The following is a 12,654-nucleotide window of genomic DNA, read 5'->3' on the forward strand; positions in this document are numbered from 1 at the left end:
CTCTCTCTCTCTCTCTCTCTCTCTAACTCTCTCTCAGGAGGAAGCTTTTTTGAGGCAAACCTGGAGAATGAAGGAAGTATTTCAGGCAGTGACTCAACATTTTATAGGCAGTCAGAAGGTAAGTCTGCTTAAGGGTTTACACCTAATGGGAGGTTAGAGCACTACAAACACCTTCAGACCGTCAGGGTCCCCCATGGCATTGGAACCACTGATGCAACTCTGTTATTGTGTGTGAGAGTCTCCCTGGGTCTTCTTTTATTGCCATTTGTGTGAATCCATCATCAAAATAGGTGAATATATCTAAGGTGTAGCCTAGAGAAGTACATTCCCTACCAACCACTAGATACTTACAATCAACTAGTGTGTGTTTTTCTGGAGTTGGAATATGACAACACACTCACTTGTGCAATTAATATTAAAATATTCTTATAAAGAATGTACCATTTACTGATCAACTTTTACTTTTTTATACCAGTACAGTCATCCCCTTAGAGCAAAGGTTAAAAGCAAAACAAACTTCTTCCAATTCCAAATAAAACCCTCCTCCAACAGTCCGGCTCCTTCTCCAACGTACTGGGTGTTGGGAACAGGTGCCTCCTAGTCCCCCTGGCCCTGTGGCCCCCCACAGTGCTTCTGCACTCTCTCTGTTCTCTCCTTGGGCACCTTCTCATGAAGGTCTCATCCTCTATCATCCTTGCTGCCTGAGACTTCTCCCTGGGAGAAGTCACATGGCTTTGGTGCACCTCTGTCTGAATGCCTAGCCCTTACTTCAGCCCAGGGTTCTAGACTTGGTGTTCTGATGCTTGGTCACCAAGACCTGCAGCCCCTCCAGGGATCTTAACTTCAGCATATCCCAGTCAAGCTCCTCAGCCACTTAAGTCCACCAGCAAGACTTACCTTTTCCTCAATCCTCCTCCCCACTTCCACCCAGTCACCCAAGTTCCTATGGGTTCTATTTGCAATCCCATCCTTTTCTTTCTGTTCCAAGGTCTATGGCCTGAGCGCCTCCCTGCCCTCAACTCTCCTGTATTGATATTAATTTCAGTAACCATCTATATCAGCCAGGGTTCTCCAGAGTAACAGAACCAATAGGGTATGTACACATAACACACACACACACAAAAAGAGGTTCGTTTCAAGGACTCGGCTCACACAACTGCAGGGCCTGGCAAGCCCATAGAATAGGTCAGCTGACTAGAAATTCTAGTAGGAGTTGATGCTTAAGTCTTGAGGCAGAATTTCTTCTCTGGGAAACCTCTGTTTTTGCTCTTAAGGCCTTTCAACTGATTGGATGAGACCTACTCACATTTTCAAGGGTAATCTCCTTTACTTAAAGTCAACTATGGTAACCATAATGTGGACCACACCTACAAAACACCTTCATAGCAACACCTGGGTTAGTGTTTGATTAAACAGCTGGGTGCTATAGCTTCACCAAGTTGACACATAAAACTAACAGTCCCCCCCTCCTGACTGGTCCTCTGAACTTCAGTCACTCTGCCTCTGCCTTCTTATCTTCCCTCCACACCCCACCAGTTTTTATCTCTGAAACACCCTCTCAAGCCTTTACTTTCAGCCCAAACATCTTAGTGCTCCACTCCACCTCATGCCAAAATCACAGACGTGGCCTCCAGCCTTTTTGATGGCTCTAGGCTCTTCCTCTCCAGGGCTCTGTGGAAGCTGGTGACTATCCCCATCATAGGATCTCCAGCACGCCTCTTAGAAGTTACCTACGCACCTGATCACCCAATAGCTCGGAAAGCACACGAGAGCATGGGCTCAGCTCGCGTCTGTCGAGGCATCACTGGGACCCTCAGAGAGCCTAGTGCTGGGGAGGTCTTGGTGCACTTTGAATCAACAAGAATTTGTGGGGCGCCACTTCTATGAAGAATACATTGATTCTCAGAGGCAAAGAATATACAAACCAATTTTCACTGCAAAGTAAAGGAGCTGTTACAGTGGAGGATTACTGGACTGAATGTCAATATTATGACATAGTATGAGTGTGTTTTGTGTTTGGTAATTGCAAACATTGTTGCTTTTGTTGTGGTCATCCATTTACAATGCTTGGTGTCAGTCTATCTCTTGTAAAAATAAAATACAGTGTGTGTGAGTGAAAAAAAAAAAAAGAATACATTGATTGGTATCTTGAAGAAGAGAGATGGGAGATACAGTGTCTGTCTCCAGGGAGCACTGAGTGTGGTGACAACTTAAATTTTATAGACTCTTCTGATAGAAACACTGGGGAAATTATGTGTTCACTCAGCCACCTGAGGGGTGCCGAGCCCTGAGCTGGGTTGCCCCTGTGTGTCTCTGTCAGGACTGTCACAGCCAGCCTGTGATGTCCTTGTCAGCTGCCTGGCTAGATGGCTTTGACTTTAATTGGGTTGGTTTGGGAGATTTTGTTATGTTTGCAAATGCCACTTTCTGTCCACATGTGCGTCTTTAGGAGCCTAAGAAGCGTGAATTAAGTATTTCAATTAAGGGATTGATTAATTAATGAATTGATATATTTACACCTTGTCTCATTCTACAAAGCATCTGAGGCAGCTTTCAGGAGATATGCATGTGTTAAAAAATGCATGACTAGGAGATTATAAATGGAAACAGGAGGTTGAAATCGGGGAAAAGGAGACATAGGCAAGCAGCCCCTGCAGACCTCTGTTCTTGTGCCTGATGTGAGTCGGGCTTCTGGGGTGAACTGAGAGGAATGGTAGAAATTCTCACTTCCAAGTAAGAAGCAAAAAATCTAGTACCTCCAGGAAGCAAAACTCTTCCAAGTATTTGACTTCAAAAAGAATTTTGTCACCTGCAGAAGTCCTTTGACTTGGGAAAACTTCCGTTTGTCACCATATGCAAAAAATATGTTCCCTAAATATATGATAGCATTATTTTTAAAAATCATGTTGGCTTGTGTTTATCTCACTTTCGTGGTTAAAATCACGGGATTTGGAGACAGAGAGCCCTGAATTCAAATCTCAGCTCTCTGTCTCACTGCGCAACGTTGGGTGAGTTATTTGACCTCTCTGTGCTTGAGTTCTCTCATCTATAAAATGGTGCCTACTCAATGAGTTGTTGGAAGGATCCACTGTGATCATGTATGAGACACTCGGTCTGCGGCCCAGCACGTGGTTGAGCTCGGCAAGATCGGCCAATGTTATCGATAGTATGGGTTTAGAGTCTAAAAAATTCTTCCATGGATTTTGTGTTTGCATTAAACCATGAGCACAGCCCTTAGGAGATTTCACAATTTTCCTCCCTATCATTATAATGATACATTACGTGCACAAAATAAAACATAATCTTTATCTGAGAAAGTAGATGAAGAACCGTTATTCACTTATATTAAGTCCTTTTGTCCAGTCGTCTTTAAGCCACTTTGTATGTTTTGGAGCTTGTCCTTGCCTTTCAGAAAGCGGTCTATGTTCTGTTTCCTGTCTAGGACATAGCATGATGGACACATTGGCTGTCGCCCTACGGGTGGCTGAAGAGGCCATCGAAGAAGCGATCTCCAAAGCAGAAGCCTATGGGGACAGCCTGGTATGCCCCCCGCCGCCCCGTCACAACGTTTGTTTGGGAGGAGGTGTGGGTGGGGTCCTGGCTGCCAAGAGAAAGTGCAGGTTGTGGGGAAACCGTCGTCATGATAGCCATCCTTGACTAGAGCCTATCCTCCCCCTGCATTTGTGGTCAGGACTCCTGAGAAAGCGATTGCCAAGTCTCCCAAACACACCCACAGCTCACAACATTCTCTTCCTCCCTCTGCAGGACAAGCAGAATGAGGCCAGTTACCTGCGGGACCACAGGGAGGAGCTGACTGAGGAACTGGCCACGACCATCCTGCAGAAGGTAGGTGGGCCCTAGCATCCAGATGGCTGCAATTTACCACCCTGGCCTGGACCAGGGCCTTTGGTGAGCAGAAGAGCCGCCATAGGCGCCTTTGTTGTCTTGGGCACCATTTCTTCTGTTCCTCTCACTTTCTCCATTGTACTCTGGGGCTAATGCAGAGGGGTTGAATTGCACTGCAAAAACTAAGCAGTGTGAACGTGGTTGCCTTTAGGGATTGAGCTGGTGGGTGAGGAGCCAGGAACCCAGCCCAGAGACCTTCGTACAAATGGACTCATTAAATCCAAGTGGCCATGCCCAAACTAGCAAGCGGTGCAAACAAGTTGAAGGCTTCCCTCTTGATGCTTGGTATCTGCCCCCTCCTTAGGGCTTTCAGACACTTCCTAAAGTCAGGATGTATGGCCAGAGACTCTGGGTTTGCGATCCACTTCCACTATTTATGAGCTGTGTGTCCTTAACCGATAACCCCTGAGCCTCATTCATCATCTGTACAATGGGGAGAGTTATAGTACGTAGCTCTTAGAATTATTTTGAGAATTAAATGAGGTAAAGCATATATGGTGCCAAGCACAGAGACTGGCACACAGTAGGCACTTAATAAATAGAAGTTGTCAGCATTGTAAAAGGACTACTTGTAAACTGTAAAGTGATGTAGAATGTTCAAGGCTTTAGTTGTGCTGTTTTATTATAAGACAGACCTGAAATCAGATGGTATTCTGTTGAAACTAAACTCTTTTTTTTTTTTTAAGATTTTTTTTGATGTGGACCATTTTTTTTAAAGTCTTTTTTGAATTTGTTACAATATTGCTTCTGTTTTATGTTTTGGTTTTTTGGCCGCGAGGCATGTGGGATCTTAGCTCCCCAACCAGGGATTGAACCTGCACCCCCTGCACCGGAAGGCAACGTCTTAACCACTGGACCGCCAGGGAAGACCCTGAAACTAAGCTCTTACATGGCTAAAAATTTCCCAGAGATGGACCCAGTTACCCCACATAGCACTGGAGCCCTCTCCAATAATGTGTCCCCTTTGTCACCCGCCTCCTCCCCAGATCATAAGAAAACAGAAGAGCAAAAGTGAGCAGCACGTGGAAGAGGAGCCGGAGTGGCCACAGCCCCAGAGCTGCCGTGCGAAGGCAGCTGACGAGGGGACCACAGCCTCCCCGGGAGGCCACCGAGCTTCCACCACCTCCTGGGTGAGTCCCCACGCCATGCCGGCCCACCCCCTACAGGTGCCCTGCATGTGTGCAGGTCAGAGCCGTTCTCCCCACAGAAATGGGGACACCATGCTTAACATCTATAGTTAGCACATGTGCCTGCCAGACAGCCTGAGGTTCCTGAAGGGCAGGGAGAGATGCAGAGAGCGCTGAGTGGAGGCCAGGAGGCCTGGGCTCTCACACACATGGAGGTGGGTTTTTACACAGAGACCAATCTGGGAAAAATAACGATGTCAATAGGCTTTTGAAAATTAATCCTGAAAAGAGTTGTACTGAGTCCCATGGAAAAAATGGCTTTCTGAAGGCCAGGTGTGCTCTTACAACTTGAGCACTTGCTTTACTGAAACTGAGAAATGACGAGAGAATTGCCACTGCCTTCTGAGGTCACATATGGACGTGGGCGGGAAGTCGGGGTGTGAGTAGACCTTTTTGTTCGTCATCCCCAACCACAAAGCACAGTGTCCTTCCTGTGCCCCGAGGGTCTGGGCCTGCCACGTCTGCGGTAGAGTCACCAAGCCCGTAAAATCCTTTGGTACGTGTTTAAGCAGCCCCGGCAAGGACGTGTGGAAAATGGGATAGAGGCTGGGCCCTCGGTGTGGAAATTCAGCAAGAAAGAGCAGGACTGGCCAGCAGGGCTGGTGTTCTATCAGCTGCAGGTGCCCACAGTCATAGCACAGGGCAAGGGACAGGGCAACACACAGGTGCAATTTAAAACTGGAAAGGCAGAATAAAAAAGAATGAAATAATGCCATCTGCAGCAATGTGGATGGACCTAGAGATTATCATACTAAGTGAAGCACAGGGAACTATATTCAATATCTTATAATAACCTATAATGGAAACAATCTGAAAAACTACATATATGTAAGTGACTCACTTTGCTGTACAACTGAAAATAATACAATATTGTAAATCAACTATATTTCAATTTAAAAAAAAAACTGGAAAGGAAGACATGGGAAAAGCACCCCATCACACGTTATTTCTTTTACTCTCCACCAAAAGGTGGGGACAGGTATTATTGGGCCCATTTTATAGGTAAAGAAACTATAGTTTTAGCATAACTTGCCTAAGCTCCCACAGCTAGTGATCAGGGGGGTCAGGAGTTGAATACCTTTTTCCTGTTCCAAAGCTTTTGATCTAGCTTCCTCCTCTAAAACGTGAGACCAATGGACTCGATCCCTAAGGTCCCTTTCATCCCAGAGGTTCTAGGTCTGCACTGTCCAATATGGTGACCACAAGACACAAGTGACAATTTAATTAAAGTTAAATTTAAAATCCAGTTCTTCAGTCACACTGGCCACATTTCAAGTCCTCAACAGCCCCTGGGACTGGCGGCTACTTTATTGGGCAGTGCAGATACAGAACATTTCCAGCCTCCCTGAAAAGTTTTCTTACACAGCTCTGGTCTAGGGAGCTAGATAAAGACGGTGCGAGAAGCAGAGGGCATAAAAGCAGAAATGTTTCTGGAGGCTGGCCAGAGCCTGGACGTGAACCAGCAGGCCAAGCCTCGGTTCTTGGGGACTTCGAGGAAGGTGGCTCTCCCACCTTTCCACGAGCCGTTCTCGCCCCAGACGCTCATCTTCCTCATCTGCCTGAGCCCCACTCCAGGGGCGCTGATTCACGGGGTCTGGGGCAGAGCTGGGCATCAGTACATTGACCCAAAGCTGGCGGGGGATGCCGGGAAGGCTGCAGGCTTAAGGACGGCCTCTTCGTGATATCTTCAGGAGGGCACCCTGACCTACAGACCCTGGATGGCCCTAAACCAGTGGTCTCCTGGCAGTGCTTCCTCCTTTATCCTCAGTTCTCCGAGGACACGAATACCCTGGCTCCAGGGGTAACTATGCAGAATCCCATAACACTGCAGGCCTCCCTCCTTGGGCTGAACTGCAAAACCCAAACTTAATCCATCCCCACGCTGACAGGATTTCTCATCTATTCTCTTGAAAGAAAGTTCAGTGTGATTGTCCTCTTTTTAATTTCCTCCTTTATTGTGTGGTTCTCTGCCAGTAGGGGGGTCAGTGCAATCTAGCTTTCAAAGCCTTAAGATGCAATATCCTGAAAGGCACCAGTGCAGGGGTTATAATTCATTTAGTGCCTATCTCTTTGGGCGCGTGTATATAAAAAGTCGTCTCTGTATAAATACGGTGATCCTATTGATAATAATGACAGCAGAGGCTGGGCATACGCTATGCCCGGGGACTAAGGTGCATCTCTGTCTGACTCTGTCTCTTCTCTATCCTTCCCTGTTTTCCTCAGCCTTTTCCCTTTGTGCTTTTGTCATTTTCCTCCCTCACATTTGCTCACTCCTTTAAATGACTATAGGGCAGACCTAAAGTATTTTTCATTATTGTTATAATTATTGGATTGAATTTAATGACTATGCCCGACCCTAAAAATACAAAGCAAAGCTATGTCTCAGTTGTTATTCATATGAACACTGTTATCGATCCCTTTGCCCATAAACCCTTGATACTAAAAACATTCTCTCCCTGTTTTATGATGTGGGCTCCTTGAGAGCAAAGACTTATTTTGAAGCCATGACTGGTGCCCCAGGGAGCCTGCCCTGGTGGCGATGATGATAATCATTGCAGTCATAGCAACAATATACCATTCCAAGAAATACAGGTAGAACAGCACGCTGCTGCCCACACGGGGGACCAGCGGCTGCAGAGGAAGCTTTAACAAAGGTAACTGATGATCACACTGCAAGTTTTGCCTAGAGCTTCAGAACCAGCTGGTTTGGATGGCAGGTCCTGCTGCGTTGGAGCATGCTAGCCAGGAGTGCCTTGTCCCCAGGCTTTCAGCAAAGGGTGTCAGGCACAGCAGCAAGAGGGCATGGAAGAGCATCACCTCGGAGCCAGACAGACCCAAGGTCAAGCCCTGCATCCGCCCTGCGCCAACCTTGTGCTTGGGCAAGTTATTCCAGGCTGCCGCAGCTCACTCATGTGCACCCAATTGGACTGAGTGAGGGGATGGAGGTCTTGCCCTGGCTCAGTGGCAGAGCTTAATAAATGCTATTATTTTGACTGATATTTACTGAGTGCATTCTGTGTGCTAGACATGGCACTGATTCCTTTCTGTGAGGAAACTGAAGCTTAGAACAGATCCTCCCAAGATCCCACATAGCAAAAGGAGGAGCTGGCATGGACCCTACCCAACACACTACCCATTCATGCCCAAAGAGTTATGAGGCGGGGCCTGTTTGAACTTCTCAGTCCATCTTTGCAAGGCTTTGCTGGCATGCTAACATTCCTGAACCCATGGACTCCACCCTCCATGCCCAGCCCCCCAGCATACACATGCAGGCACTGTAACTCAGGCCCGCCTGACCTGACATCACCAGCCCTGTTTCTTCCATGGACCCTAGGGTGGGTAAGAGGAAGAAAAACAAAAGCTGTGGGTGGGAACGAAAGGGTGGGCACAGAGGGCCCAGCCAGGGAAACAAGGCAAATAAATTAATCAAGTAATCCCATCACTTCCCGAGAGCCACAGAGTTTGAACCAACTGGCAAGTAAAAGTGTCGTGGTTGCGCCATCTTCTGGGCAATATGTTTATTGCAATGAGTTTGTGGCAAAACTGGGTCTAGGGTCTGGGGCTTTTCCACCCTGGCTGGAGACAGCAGGCCAGCAGTGTCCTGAGATGCGCTGGAGTCAGCTCTTTGGGGATTCTTGTGATTGTCAGGGTATAGCTGTTTTTCCTAGTGTGAAACAATGGCTTGCCTGAAATAGATTACAAAAGCCTGGCATCCTCAACTCATGAAAAACATAGATCCCCTCTTCCCTGCTGGGACGACAGAAGGACTTTTCATTGCTTGATCTTGGCTTTTGTAGGTGAGGGAGCATTTTTGTCCTATAGAAGTGGAGCCCAGCCACCTCCTACAGCCACACACATACAGAAATAAAATATTGTTTGAGCCACTGCAAAATGAAATACTATCATTTCCTCTCTTTCAAACATGTATTCAGTGATTTACAGTGAGAAGTTTGAAGATAGAAAAATAAAGACCAGGGTATAGAAAACAGCTCAGGTGAGGCTGCAGTAATACTGCACCTGGCAATAGGCCATCAGCTCCTTAGGGCCACACCTGTGTCTTACATCCTACAAATTCAGTCACAAACATGGGACCGAGGGTCACACCCAAAAGACCATCCCTGTCTTCAAGGAGCTCACAGTCTGTGGAGGAGTCGATATGTTGGAATAGGACTGTAGGAGAGACAGGAAGAGCCGTGCGATCACACAGAAGGGGGGTCTTCTTGCCAGTCCAAGGTGGGAGGCGTGTCAAGGGTATGTTCCCCTGAATATATGGGGGTTTGCCATGGAAGGATTTTTTTTCTTCATTTTTAACAACTTCACTGGCCAATAGACTGTCACCCTTAATCTCTGCCTCTGTGATAGCTGCTCATCATCTGTCAAGGATTTCACAAAATTATAGATGGCTCCCTGAATACCCAACCCCAAGAAAACCTTGGTTGTTGTGAAGTATCAGAGCTGTTCAGGGCGCTAGAGACAGGGTCAGTGCTTGCTGTGCCCTCGGAATGATGGAACTGGTACCCAACTGAGAGCCACTTGACGTGTGTGTTAGCTTTTCTCTCCTCCAAGTAAGACCTTGACCTCCATGACATAAATGAGGATGACAGTGGGCTTCTTCTTTGTTTCTCTTGATCCCCAGTGTCATCCAAGAAGTTAGTAAGATCATTATCATCATCATCATCATCATCATCAGGCACTTCTGAAAACCTATCCTGTAGCCCACCCCAAATCACATTCACTCCACAGTAAACATTTATTGATTTCCAGTTCCGTACCAGTTACTGTGCTAGGGGCTGGGGATGTCACCCTTAGCAGTCCATTAACCTCCCTCAGTTGCTTGCACCAGGCAAAATAACAGATGTTGCAATAGAGTGTCGTATAACACAGCAAGAATAGAAGCCGCCAGGACCCTCAGCCCAGCTTGAGGAAGGGGGTTTCCCACAGACCGTGGCCTGTTTGAACTGAATGCACACTGAATCTCATCTAATCGATAAGAGGGGGAGAGCTCCTCCACTCCTGGGCTGCATTAACCTGTGACCGTGCATCGAACGGCAGGTCTGGAGACCCGTCATACTCTCTTCTGTAATCAAAGGAGTGGGAGGCAGTTTGTGACCCTTGGTACACAGCTTAAAGCGTTCCGTAGTTGTTATGCAAACCCATCTTCCTCCTGGATCGGCCTCAAGGTCTTGTGAGGGGAAATAGAAGAGGTTTCCTATGACTCCTTCTGGACCAGAACTGGCTGTACCACCCTCTCCAACAAAGTGTGCCAGACGCCCTATGTCTGAGGGCTGCTGGGCCCTGGCCTAGCCTGTGATGACGGTGATGCTGGGCCTCGATCCTCAGTCCTCTCTGAGTCTTTTCTCAGACTGGTTAACCATCCTTCGGGGCAAGGCTACAGAGTGCATTGTCCTCTCCCAAAACCCTGGTCATCATGCTCAATTTTCTCACCTATATATCCTGGATCCGGTGTTTGCTATTCTCCTTTGTTATTCTCAAACACCTTTTTAAAGCTCATACTTATTATGCAATTACTGTGTGCAGAGCAAGATTAGGTTTCTGCTTCTCAACAAATTGAGTCACTCAGCCAAGGTGTTGTAGCAGAGGTGGTCTTGGAGCCCAGATACAGCTGAGTCCTGAGTCCGGCCTCAGCCGCCCGAGGGCCCTGCCCACAGCTCTCCAAACATGCTCCCCTCTTGTCTCCTACTCTCAGGACCTGTGGCGGGAGAGGAAGAAAGTTACCAAGATGAGCCAGTTCCTCCCGGGAGAGAAGGCAGCAGGGCTGTTGTTGTTGAGGTTGGCCAGCTGGTGGCGCCAAACTGCCTGGGGCCTGAGTCAGAGATGGGTACTTCGCTTCCTACCTCAGAGACGCTTTCGTTCCTGTTTCACCCATATAGAAAGATCAAAGTAAATCACCAATAGAAGGGAATTCTTTCATTAAATGACAATGGAAAAAATTGGTCTCTTTCTGTTTGATGAAATTCCCTACACAGAACATTTGAGCTTCAGATTCGCAGTATAACATTTGTAACATACAGAAATGATACAGCTCAAACATGTTTCTTGTCAGTCATTTGAAATCCCTTTTCTACCACTTGCCCTTAGGTTAGAGTTTATTTTCCTTTTTTTAACTAAATGGGAATGTGTTGCAAAGGCTCTGGGCTTGTGGACTGATCATCCTTGGTTCACTTGTCTATTGCAGCACTTAGATTGTGCTATAACTTTCTACTTACACTGCTGACATGCTCAGGTTTGGAGGTCTTTGAAGGGAAGATGCTCTCATTTTCATCACACACAGTTGGCCCTAAGAAATCTTGGCCGAGAGAATGGCTGGGTAAACAGGAGCCATGTGAGAACCTGCTCTGTCGGATTCCACCACAACTCTGATGCTTTCTGGCAGGCCTGCGTGCTTGCAATGGAATAAACAGGAAACATGTGTGCCATTATACGGCATGATGCACTGATCTGCAACTTCTAAACCTCAACACGAGAAAAGCCATTACCATCAGCTGTGTCTTCTCCATGCGGTGGGACGCCTGTGGATCTGAAGGCACTCCTCCTGGGGACTGTGCCTTACAAGGTCACCCCTTCCCCTCTTTTCTTTCCACAGCGGTCACAGTCTGTGTTCTCACTCAGCAGAGAATATGCCCTGAGGACCTCTTCGCTGGAGGTTGCATCGAGGCAGCCGAGGGAGGAGGAGGCATGGCCCAGCTGGAAGAGCGTGGACAGGCTGGATGAGACAAGTAACTGTTCTAAGCAGCATGTGCTTGGTCTGTGGGTCTCAAAAATGCTGTTGGGAGGCTTCTCGGCTGTCGTGTGGTTGCTCAGCCCTTCCTACCATCAGTCTGAGTGGAGATGTGTCCATTTGGGACAGCTGGGCCACCAAGTCATGAGGTCTCTCGCACAGCACACAATATATAATGTGGACATGTTTCCCACATGGGAAGTTTTCCTTCTGAGACCCGTGAGACAGTGGGCAAGTGTGTTCAGATCACTTGGCTACACAGCCCCCCTTCAGCTACGTGTTCTTTGTGGACTAGGAGAAGGTGTCTTATTATATGTAGGCCAGGAACACCAATCCAACCTAGCAGGCATTCATTTCAGTATCCAAGATACCACAGCTAATGTGGTCCTCAAACATTTGCAGGGCTTTTCAACTACTCATGGTAATAAGTGTCTCCACACCATAAAAGTAAACAAATAACAACAAAGAAAGAGCATTTCAAAGTTCAGACTTAGAAACTAACAAATTTAGGGGGTATTATAAGCACTTCTAAAAGACACTCCATTTCACAAAACCATTCCTGCTGAATTATGAGCATTCCAAAAAAATTTGCAAAGGATCTTGGTTTTCAAAACATGATTTTGTGCATAAATTTCTCTAAACTAAGGCACCCATGTGTAATTTATCAGCTGCATAGAAACAAAAAACTTAGTTCAACAACATCACACACAGAAAAATGATTTCATACTCGGCTCAAAAATCCATGCATCTCTCAGGATGAAGATTTAAAATAAAAAATATAAAAGCACTTGTATGGAAAACTGCTGGTTTTTCCGAGGACTG

General features: G+C 46.9%; 2 protein-coding genes across 9 annotated transcripts in view; one reads left to right on the plus strand and one right to left on the minus strand.

Moving 5' to 3' along the window:
- The window catches only part of LOC309608508 (uncharacterized protein), a gene marked incomplete at its 5' end in the record, with an annotated part of 555,765 nt that overhangs the window by 352,849 nt on the left and 190,262 nt on the right, over positions 1-12,654 (minus strand). The window lies entirely within an intron of this gene.
- MYRIP (myosin VIIA and Rab interacting protein) overlaps positions 1-12,654 on the plus strand; it is a 223,647-nt gene that overhangs the window by 145,424 nt on the left and 65,569 nt on the right. For 2 of the 3 annotated variants that reach the window (XM_082348456.1, XM_082348458.1), the window contains exons 5-9: positions 38-118; positions 3,443-3,540; positions 3,766-3,846; positions 4,893-5,036; positions 11,698-11,830. In XM_082348456.1, the coding sequence (XP_082204582.1) occupies positions 38-118; positions 3,443-3,540; positions 3,766-3,846; positions 4,893-5,036; positions 11,698-11,830 (537 nt within the window). The remainder of the gene's footprint in view (positions 1-37; positions 119-3,442; positions 3,541-3,765; positions 3,847-4,892; positions 5,037-11,697; positions 11,831-12,654) is intronic. The other variant, XM_082348457.1, reaches the window with a different exon arrangement.

The sequence above is a fragment of the Balaenoptera borealis genome (assembly GCF_965194805.1).
Source record: "Balaenoptera borealis genome assembly, chromosome: 12".
Lineage (NCBI taxonomy): Eukaryota > Metazoa > Chordata > Mammalia > Artiodactyla > Balaenopteridae > Balaenoptera > Balaenoptera borealis.